The 11,457-nt window shown below is 33.5% G+C and overlaps 2 protein-coding genes across 2 annotated transcripts; one reads left to right on the top strand and one right to left on the bottom strand.

Moving 5' to 3' along the window:
- Nucleotides 1-329: 329 nt before the first annotated feature.
- On the bottom strand, nucleotides 330-1,386 carry LOC111371892 (ethylene-responsive transcription factor ERF014-like). The gene has a single exon (XM_022994045.1). It carries the CDS (start codon nucleotides 1,195-1,197, stop codon nucleotides 538-540), a length of 660 nt encoding a protein of 219 aa, XP_022849813.1. The 5' UTR covers nucleotides 1,198-1,386; the 3' UTR covers nucleotides 330-537.
- Nucleotides 1,387-2,922: 1,536 nt separating this feature from the next.
- LOC111371979 (type IV inositol polyphosphate 5-phosphatase 3-like) lies at nucleotides 2,923-9,128 on the top strand. The gene is made up of 11 exons (XM_022994119.1): nucleotides 2,923-2,990; nucleotides 3,471-3,533; nucleotides 3,934-4,112; nucleotides 4,220-4,290; nucleotides 5,047-5,121; nucleotides 5,167-5,237; nucleotides 5,927-5,996; nucleotides 6,146-6,330; nucleotides 7,023-7,131; nucleotides 7,465-7,607; nucleotides 8,639-9,128. The coding sequence occupies exons 1-11, from the start codon at nucleotides 2,923-2,925 to the stop codon at nucleotides 8,844-8,846; spliced, it is 1,242 nt and encodes a 413-aa protein (XP_022849887.1). The 3' UTR covers nucleotides 8,847-9,128.
- Nucleotides 9,129-11,457: the final 2,329 nt, after the last annotated feature.

Raw genomic sequence — 11,457 nt, 5'->3', positions numbered from 1 at the left:
TTTTAGACTAATGCTTAATTGTTTAATTGATTGATTGTAGGTTGGTGTTTGGAATAGAGAGAAAAGAAGGAGAGAACTCTCATAGTGAATAAAAATTTTGAATTTTCAATTCATGACTTCCGACTAATAAAATAAAACCTTACCAATTTAAAGGAAAATAAGAAATACACAATTTTGTTGCATGAACTTTATGTAAACGGAACAATTAAAAGCATAATTTTATTTAAAAGAAAAAAAATATATTTTTCCTACTAAAGTTTAAAGACAATGAATAGCATAGTACTACACTCAGAGATATAACACATAAGTAAAAGAAGATCAAGATTCACTTGGGAGAAGCTTAGAAAATTAATATGTTTCTCTCTTGTGAATTATTGTTTCCTAAAACATTCAATTGCAATAAAATATTAATTTTGGGTCACTGTCAGTGATGTCTTCAAGAAATAACTGAAGATCATTCAACGAATAAAATTATAAAAAATAGTGAATCAGTTGACTGCTACTCGATCATCCCAACCAACGTGCCATGCGTCTTCATCAGCAGAAGCTCCATAAGGGGATATCAATGTCTTCATAAGAATCTTCCATGATTAATGGATCAAAGAATGCTCCATTGAGGATATCTGTGTACTTGGGGGAATCAAAGTTGTACCATGAGGTCATTATAGGTTCATCTGCAACATAGGGTACCGTGTAATCATTGATCAATGGTGGTGCTAGTGAGACATCATCATCTTCAATGAGGCTGCAGACAGGTGATGAAGAAGATAAAGTTGGAGATGGGGTGGCAGGTGGTGGCGCTGAGGCTGATGATGTGGAAGAGACGGGCGGTCCCGGCAGAGGAAAACCACCATTAGCGGCGGAGGCTGCCACCCTTTGGATGGACTTAGGGGACATGATGGTATCAGGGTTGAAGTTTTGCGATTTGGATATTGGGAAGTTAAAATTGGCTGAAGTTCCCTTAAGGCATAAAAGTGCAGCATCATATGCCCTGGCAGCTGCCTCTGGTGTTGAATATGAACCCAACCATATTCTTGTCTTTTGGTTTGGTGCCCTTATTTCTGACACCCAAGATCCCCAGCTTCTCATTCTAACTCCCTTGTACTTCTTTTTGCATAACGAAGACGAGGGCGACGGCGACGGCGACAAAACTTCTTTGGCCACCCCTGATTGGATATTTTGGTCTTTCTTCACCATTCTTGGATACCTAGAAGAATCAATATTTGTGTCGTCTCACAATGTCCTAGACTCAACTCTTGTGTTACTTGAATTGCAATTGGACCCCAAGTCTTGAATCTGAGGGACCTTTCCAAGTGAATATGGGATGACTTAAAATGGGTGAAAAATCAATGAAGGGTTTCTCTTTTTTCGTATATCTAATAAGGATAATGCAATTGGGAAGTGATTGTGTAGGAGAAAAGATTGATATTTATAGATCCCCTTTTGGGGTTTGATGTGAAGAACAGATCTATTTGGTCAAGGATAGTAAAGTCTTCATGTAACATCAAATGGGTGACATATATTTTTAAACAAATTAATTAAATAAAGTATACCAATGACTTTTCTGGCCCATGGTAAAAACACCCCATTGCACCTAGCTATTGTAACTTCTAATGCTTTTTGATAGATTTAGCCACCATTTGAGATTCATTTTTGGGCAAAGTGTGTCTTAGAATGGTGATTTTTTTAAGAATGCATGGTTAGAAAACAAAGAAAATTTTTGGGTTTATGCGTACAATTATTTATGGAAGAATCTATAATTAAAAATGAGTTTAAAAAAAAAAAAAAAAAGAGCTCAAACAAGAGCTTAAAATAGGAACTCTGGATCATTTTTCGACGCTCAATTTCATTTTTTTTTTTTTTTTGTTACATTTACTTCAAGATATCATGAGTTGATACGTATTTTCATTTTAACATTTTAATGTCTCAAACTCGAGGACAAAACATAGTTAATTTGACCTAGAGAATATAATCTTTATGACCAAGTTGAAGAGAAATATGAAGGTTCTCCTTCGTTTCCTCACCAATTATGCTTGAGTACAGCTGAGAAGTGTCAAGTTTTTCAAAAACTACCCCATCACACATGTGCTAAGTATAGGTACATTTAGCAGTCCGTATTGCATAAATCAGCAATGAAACTTTAATTAATATATTTTCTCAATATTCATTCTTGACTAACTCCACAAGTCACTTCCATTGACACACAGAAAATGTAATTTAGAGTAAAATTTGAATTCTTGACCTTAGGCTTAGGGCCACTGATCAGTCTTTTGACCACATGGGTTTTTAATTTAGCTATTCATAAATAAAATATGAACGATTGGAAATTCAAGAAGTTCAAAGGAGCATCCCATTTTGCGTAAAGCTTAAATGGGTAATTAGATTTCAAGATTAATATTCTTGAAAGCTCAAAAATCAGTATCGCTTTAGAGCACAATAAGCTAAAACTACTAGTTTGATGGGTCTAATTAAGTCTCGATTAAAAATAAAGTCAAAATCAATATTTAATTTTAATCACATATTTCATAAAATCGCCAACTTTTAAATCTTATATTTCATCAATTTTTGTCAAAATTTACTAAAATTTTTATTTTTAATCTCCACCGAGCAAGGGCTGAAGCTCAAAATATAGTCAAATTTTAAGGTCATGTTCTCGGAGGTTAGGTTATGTACTTTTATTATAGGTGCATATCCATGTCTTTTAAAATGGAATATATGAAAATAATTTTACACGCAAAATTCAAAAATTTTTCGTACTTTTTAATCGATAGTTCACTTAAAAATTATTATTTAAAATTTTTTTTTTCGAAAAAACGGATCTCATACATAGTGATAGTAATCTCTCTCTACACCTATGTGTGTGTATAATATATGGGAATATAATAATGCATGCTAGAAAGTGAAAAATAAGGATTCTATGAAATGCAACTTCCAGGATTCTGCTGGATGCTTACGGGAGTGTGCTTCTCTCAGAATAATCCATACCAAAAGTAATCAAGAAAACAAAAATAAGTACGCGCTTAGTATTAATTATAAGCAGAAAAAGGAAAAGAAAAACAGCTGGTGCTTCTCTGTCTTGCATGTATCTCTCAAAACGCGTTATATATATGTGCATCTGATGGAATTGAATAAAGAATGTGCAGAAATGCAACCGCTTGATGGACTAAAAGCTGACGCCTACACGATTTGACTTTTGCTCTCCAAATTTTCTTCGTATTGAGATGAATTCACTTGGCTAATTGGCAAAAACGTTCCTACCTTTCAAAGTAATTGTGTAAAACGTTCCTATTTTTTATTTTTTTTGACATTTTTGTCCTTATTTCCACCTTTTATTGCGCAAAATGTCTTTTTCATCCATTTTTCAATAAAATGACGATTTTACCCCCGATTCAAATAAAACAAAAATAAAACAAAACAAAAAATAAATGACTAATTGCAATCACAAATCTAATTTTTTCAAAATATTATAGCTTAGTCCTAAATTCTCCTCCACCACCACTTTCACAACTCTATCAAGCTTCCGCCACAATGCTGTAATTTCGACAAACAAGTGTTGTAATTTATGCAATTGAGCGATTACCCAATGCTTTTTGACCTTGAATTTCATTTCCCCCCATGTTGATTTGTGTATTGAATCACATTTGCCCCATGAATTGATGGAGGAAAACCTCCTCCACGCGGGCAAGTTGTTCTTGAGGCCAAATAAAAAATTACTTCGTCTGATTGGTAAATTGCAACAATTGATTCAGTAACCATGGCCGTTTCACCTTGAATTGTGTGCTGGTTGGAGCAATTGATTAATTGTAGATGTGAAAGAAAATCAATCAAAAGGGAATCGGGCTGGTTGAAGCGCGAGTTCCTTTCCCCTAAGTAAACTGTCATTTCTAGGCCAAATTGGGGACGACCCATATGTTCATTGGATGCACCATGAAGAGTAGGTGCTTGTATTGGTGGTCCGCAATCATGGGTCCCACCACCGTCGTCGAAAAATTCGTCTGAAAATTGCACAGTCGCTGTGTTCGAAGATGAGCCTGCTGGTTTTGATTCTATGTGTTTATGGATGATTGGTGACCATAGAAAGGGACGTCTTAATGTGTATAATTCACTGGAATGTTGGGCATGACATGGGTGTTGTCGAAATTGGAGATTTTGGCTTGATTTTGTCAGAATCGAAGTTGTATAGTCACTGTGTTTTGGCTTGATTTTTCGGCGAATTCAGATGGGTTTGAGGTAGGGGAGAGTGAGGTGAGGCTGGTGGTGGTGGAGTCCGATAGGAGTGGTGGCCGGAAGGTGGCAAGGTTATGAAAGTGGTGGTGGAGGAGAATTGAAGATTAAGTTGTGATGTTTTGAAAAATTTAGTATTGTGATTGCAATTAGTTATTTACTTTTTGTTTTATTTGAATCGGGAGTAAAATCGTCATTTTATTGGAAAAATTGGTGAAAATGACAATTTGCATAATGAAATGTGGAAATAGGGGCAAAAATGTCAAAAAATGAAATGTATGTACATAATTACCTTGAAAGGTAAAGACGTTTTATGCCAATTACCCAATTCACTTATGGTTAGGTACAACTAAAAGATAATCACTTTTTGCTTTGGGAAAAGCTATTATACACACAAATGAACATGTTGACTAACATGCATCTTTTGGAACAAAATTCCTTGAGTGATCCTCTACATACCGACAACATTTTTACGGAATGGCCACAAAATACTCACAAGGGGGTGGTTGGGTGATTTTTTTTTTTGCATTTTTTTATTACACCATGGGATCCATCCATATGAGTGTCTGGAGAAATTCTGTGAGGAAAATTTTTGTACAAACAGTATTTTTGAAATTCCTTTCCGACGTGGGGCAATGAGTTCACGTATGGAGTAAGGTATTGACTGGCTTGAGATGCCCACCGTAGCGCTATTCAGACACGAACCGACACATATATACAACCTTACATGAAAAGATCATGGAAACGATCAAATTAGAGTTGTTCATAGATTCTGCAACTGCCTATTTTATGATGTGAACAAATTATAAAAATTTAATGCAGCATAGGACTACTCGATCTAGAGCCGATTCACTTTTACACCTTTATATGAAAAGATCGTGCAACAATCAATTTGAGGTGTGCATCTTTCACTTTTGACTAGATGTTGATCATTGTTGCAAGGGCATTCCTATTAAAGCCTATATTGACCAAATCAAGCAAGGTGATATTAGTCTTAAAAAGGTCTATCGATGGTGTGTAAGTTTAATCAAATGCCTAACACGTGAAGTTTTTAAACTAGGTATCTTGAAACTTAAATTTGAAAATTTTATTTGATCTTTGAACTACTTTACCTAGAAAATTAGATTACTAAAGACGGAGCTCATGTTTTCCGTAAATTCAAAGTTGAAAAAAAAATTAAATTAAAATCAATAATGAATTTTAACCACACATTTCATGGTATTCATGTTTTTCAATAATATATTTCATTAACTTTTGTCAAAACTCTAAAAATTTGATTTTAATCTACACCAAACAGGGATGTAATAAATAAAGTTTAATTTCAACAACTTCTAATTCAATGAGACTTAGCCCCTGTCTGTTTTATATAAAAATCAGATATTTATTAGAGTTCGATAAAAGTTGATGAATGGCGTGATTAAAAAATTATGAATTTCATAAATTGTGCAATAAGAATTAATTATTGATTTTCATTTAAATTTCAAACTATCATTTTAGTTCAACCACACGCTGAATTAAACTTTTTCAAACAAGTTGTCTGAAATGCCGCCACCTTCGACCTCAATCCTAGCTAAGCTTTCCCCTATATTATGTTTTGATGAGATAATATCAGATAACAAAAGTAGCTATGTTTGCTTCTATTTTTGGTGTAAAACGAGCAAACAATCTCTCTATACCAACATTTTGAATCTTATCGTTTTAGTGTGTTGCTAATACTGTTTTACTTTAAGAATATCGGAAAGGTGAATGTCCAGCTAATCCTGGTGGTCCAGGTCTTGTTCAAATGTTCTTTTCTAGATGTCAGATAGTTCTATGATCTGCTTTAGGAAGTTCTTTTGTCACTTTAAGCTCTCATTGCATCAAGAAATCGATCAATGCTTTGTGCTTCTTCAAATATCAAAACCGTCATTTCTGCTTTCAGGGATCAATATCTGTTAGCATGTCTATATATCAAACACTCTTCTGTTTCATCTGTACTCATCTCACGTCAGGTGAGAAGGATGCCAATGTAGCCAAAAGAATCATTGATGTCCAAGAAATACATAGACGGACGCACTTTAATTCACTTTCTAGTTTTGGACTTCCTAAAAGCATCCATGACCATGAGTAAGTATACGGAGTTCTACCCATTTAGACGAGGTATTTGAGGAGAAACTTGGATACTTATAGTTTGCAAATAATAGCAACGTGGGGGAGATGATTTGATATCTGCTACATGCTAAAGGCAGCAATTGGTGGAGGGAAATGATATAAATTTTATAAATAATCTGTCATGAATGTCAAATAAAATTAAGAACTAAAAGAGTTCAAATTTCACCAATGATTCTTGACCATTACCTGATCATTGGTTCTCTGATTCCATGCTTTAGTTGATTCTAGATTTTGAGAGTCTTCTAGAATGTTGTTTAATTTCATATTCTAATAAATCGATAAAGGCTGTTTTCTCCGACTGATATATTGAATTTTTTTGAAAGCTCATCCTTTATTATAGTGATGTCTTTGTTCCAGCTTTCCACTAAAATGGAAGCTTCATTTTCGAATATGGGATTTGAATTAGATTTCTTCTATTTTCACCTAAATTTGTTTATATGCGTTATACTGAACCTATGCTAGTGGATAGTAGACTTGTAATGGTGTTAAGGAAATTTTATAGAGGTATGATTTTAAATTCCAAGTGCTGATATTTGAAGGATCACCTCCAATTTTCTTATTTATAGCTCCACTTGAAATCACTTTTATTGGAATAAACGTCCATTTCATTACTAGATTTTCTGTAACTTTTTTTTATCTAACTGCAGGAAGATAATCTGGCTTGGGGATCTAAATTATCGTATTAATTTGTCATATGAGAAAACAAGAGAGCTAATTTTGAAGGAGGACTGGGCTAAGTTAGGTGAGCATGATCAGGTGATTTTTTATTTATCTTGATCTTATTACTTTCCTAAGGTAGATTGAAATATCAAAAGTAAAGTCTTGTTATGTGCTATGTGTTTTTTTCTCTGCTAGTCAATTTATTTTCTAGATCTAGCTGAGGCAACTCATGCATGTATATGCACATAAATATTTTTTAGAGGAATACAACAAAATCGGGGAAAAACAGTAATAAGCCAAAAGGTGTCGAACTGAAATGTACTTTTGGCTTATACTTTGATTTGATTAGTATTTGTATAAAGAAAAAAACAGTTCATATGTTATTTTTCATATTTTCAAATTGATGTTGACACCTTTCTCTTTTGGCAGCTCATCAGAGAGCTTACGAAAGGTCGGGCATTTTATGGATGGTCTGAAGGTACTTTGAACTTTGCTCCAACTTACAAATATCAGACAAATTCAGATACATACTGTGGGGAGGATTCAAGGACTGGGAGGCGCACTCCAGCATGGTATATATGTAGAACTTTTGCTTATTGTGGTCTTGACACTTCCACTGAAATATATCCTTTTTTTTTTTTTTTTTTAAAGATGCAAGAACTATTCTCTGAAAATACATCCATAGAGATTTTTTTATTTTTTATTTTTTGTCTATGTTCTCTTTCTATTTTGTCGACTAGTCTTGAGCCTGATAGAACTAATCGTAGTAGCATTGCTTATCTGTTTGTTTCTTTGATTTTGTTGTACCTCTTACTAAATCTACATTTCCTCTTAATTTTGCTTCACTTATTTAAGTTTTGGGTCTTTGCACAACTGTATCTTATCAGCATATTATTTTAGACTAACATGGCATGAACTAGTTTGGATGTTTTAGAAATTACTTGCCGTATATAGAATATTGATCCCTATTATTCTTTAAAAACTTTGCTTTTTCTATATGTACATTTATATGTATGTACATGTACATTTGGAGACTGAGAATTGTCTTCTTCAAGAGACAATAGTATTTTTTTCAGTAGTAAAAGAAACCAATATTTTTGTAAGACATGAGAGGCTTATTCTAGAGGCATGGACTTTGGAAGAAAAGAGTAATTCTTAAAAGTTACCACTGATTTTTTGAAGACATGGGAGCCATATATGGGCATGGATTTCAGAAGAATAGTATAGTTCTCAAGATTATCTGTATTATGTAAATATTAATATTCATGTGCATGACCCCTGTGTGAATATTCCAAATATGCAAGAATATTTCAAAAGAATGGTTAGATATACAAATCTTTAGTAATTTTTCTATCATTCACTGTCATTTGCTACTGGCAGCATGCAGGTTTGACTAATACATAGATAATCATTTATAAGTACTGTATATCAGTTGTACTCATCACATGAAGATACATGTTTCATGTCTTTTACCTTTTATGTGAAAATCCATCTCTTTATTCATGTAGTTTTAGTGAAGAGTGTCTTGTAACTACCTTAATTTACTGAATTGGTATGTTCGTCATAATCATACCTTAAACTTGCATTTCTACTTACTGTCCAGGTGTGATCGCATTCTTTCTTTTGGGAAGGGAATGAAGCTACTAAGCTATACGAGAAGTGAACTTAGGCTATCTAATCGTCGACCTGTGACTGCCTCTTTTATGGTGGAAGTTGAAATATTTTCTCCAAGGAAGTTACAACGGGCACTCATTTTCACTGATGCAGAAATTGCAGAAGAAGACATTGAATTAGATGGAAATTGGTCGTGATTTGAGCTGGTGTACTTAGTATGGGTGAGTACTGTTTGCTGTGCGATATGACGTCAGACAAAAAAAAATCATAGCATGTTTGTAAGGTGAATTAGATAGCATTAAACAGTATGAAGAAAGAAAAAATAAGCTAAAATGTTATTCGTTGTGTTTTCTAGTTGGTGATTATCAAGTGTAGCCGATGATCATTTAGAATCAAGCCCTGAAATTGAAGATAAGTCTTAGTTGGCTTTTGTGCATCACTATTACTTAACTACTCTTCGGAATATTTGTATTCTGCATTTTTTCGGCAGCTATAGAAATGTTAACTTGTGAAAAATGCAAGTGAGAGCATTCAGAGAAGGACAAAGAGATAAGAGAGCATCCATGACATTATGGAGCTCTCGGGGTCGTTTTCTATTGGTTTTCATTGACAGTGATTGAGATTGACAGTGATTGAGCTTGTACATGAAATGGTTAGTTTGTCAATGCCTTTGCTGTAAATTCTTATTTTCCTTCCATTTTCGCTTGAAAGGTATTATTGATTGAAGGCATTTTGGATAGCAACTAATGGGCCATTTTCTTTTCTTTTTTTAAATTATTAAATCAGTAGTTTTCTATTGAAATTACAGGAGGAGCTCAAATGAGAGATGTTAAAGATTTAGAAGTATTTTCCTTATTTTTTTGTATAATGACTTTCGTATTACTTTGATATTTTAGTAATAATATTTTTTTTTATTTATTTAAATAAGTACAGTTTAGTTTTTCTACTCTTTCTGAAAAATCTCTTTAATTCATAATTTGTAATAGAGAAAAACAAAAGGCTATGTGTTTCTTTCATAATATTGTGGTTATCAAACATATAAGCAAGAAGAACTTAGGTCCGTAGTGAATTTTTTTTCTTCTTCTACTATAAGAAATATTTGCGATTTAAATCCAGAGTTGCTTTAACATTTAAGATCAATGAACTCGCCCAATCATTTAACGCATATAGTGTTGTGTACTTTCTCTCGTAAAATTTGCCTAATCAAAACACGAATAATCGAGATATCACATTTTAGTAAAAACTATGCAAGCGAACATGCATGTTTCTATGTACTTTCCACTTTGGGTTTTGGCCACAACCTTAAAAGTACTCAAGTTACTGGTCGAAATAAATTACCAGGTATCTCTTTGTAACTATTTATATACTAAGGTAGCTTTTATTGGTAATAGTTAGGACATTTTCCATATAGAAGAGAACCAACCTAACATAGTTAACAAATACTATAGATGACAGAAAGTTACATTTTAGAATAATGCTATTAGCATTATTAGTATTGGAACACCAGTTCAAGTGTCATAATGTGATGTGTTAAATAAAATACGAAATTATGTGATTCATTTAATTGTACATATCATTTAATGCCGCTTAGGTCAATATTGTAACATCAATGGTGCTAAATAACATAATTAGGGGTGGACGTGGTTCCATTTGATTCTAATTTCAAGAAAATTGAATCGAACCATGAACCAATGTTTTTTTCTGATAATGAAACCAAATGTTTAACAATCCATGTTCACCTTTTCCATGTATGTAATGTTTGTGATCATTAATAAGCGAGTCATTCATTTATAGTAGTGTTGCACTTGCCCATACGTTCCTGTTGAGAAGTTAAAGTATCACACTAACTAGTCCACTAAATTTTACTTTGAGAGAAAGTATCGACCTAAGGATGTATTCTGATTTTTGCCTGAACATTTTATTTTGTAGCATTCTCGCTCTAACTGCAAACAAATTGTGTATTTAACTTTCCTTTTTTTTTTTTTTTGGTTGCGAAAACTCCTTTTTTGAGCATTAAAATTGCTCTATTACATATTCAGTTAATCTAAGGCTCACTTCTTTTTCCTGGATCATTGATGCAGTCATTAAAACTTTAGTTTCCTAAGATCCTATTTGTATATTGTGAGAATTTTGAGGCCATTTCACAAAATTATGTGCCAGTAATTAAATTAATAAAACAGAAATTAGTTGGGAGACATTATTAAATTTATTTGGATTAAATGGACCTAAATTTAATAGTTTGGAACTGTCGGTTGATGTGATTCCTGTGTTAGTCATTACTTCATACCGTGGACTATTAATGGGCTTTCAAAATTTGTTCTTTCCCCTTAACTAAATCAAACTAGTTCCAGATAGTGAAGGCCGGGTCAGTTTGTGATAACAGAGATCCGTCGTTAATGGGCTTCTTAAATTGTAGAGAGTGAAACCGATGTATCACATATTCATATTTCAGGCATTTAAAGATCAAAATGCAAAAATCATGTAGAAAAGTTTTTTAGTCAGAATTCAGGTATTAATTTAATTATTAATATTAATATAAAATAATTCAACCCTATTTCAATTCATCCCAATTTTATTCTAAACCCTAGATTAAGATTTGTCTCTCCTCTCACCATTCGCCATCACCGGCGCCGCTGCAAGAAGACTAGCGCCGTTGCAAGAGAGTGGCGCGACAACGACCTAAGCTGCATCGTCCACAAGATGTTCCCATGAACATCGCTGCTGTGAGGATCTCCACCCAAGATGCGCCATGTGGAGATGTTGATGGTGTTGGTGGCGATGGACGATGGTGGTGGTGTTGACGGTATT

This window comes from Olea europaea, chromosome 23, assembly GCF_002742605.1.
Source record: "Olea europaea var. sylvestris chromosome 23, O_europaea_v1, whole genome shotgun sequence".
Classification (NCBI taxonomy): domain Eukaryota; kingdom Viridiplantae; phylum Streptophyta; class Magnoliopsida; order Lamiales; family Oleaceae; genus Olea; species Olea europaea.
Note: the sequence above shows the minus strand (reverse complement) of the source record. Positions and strands in the feature narration are given on the sequence as shown.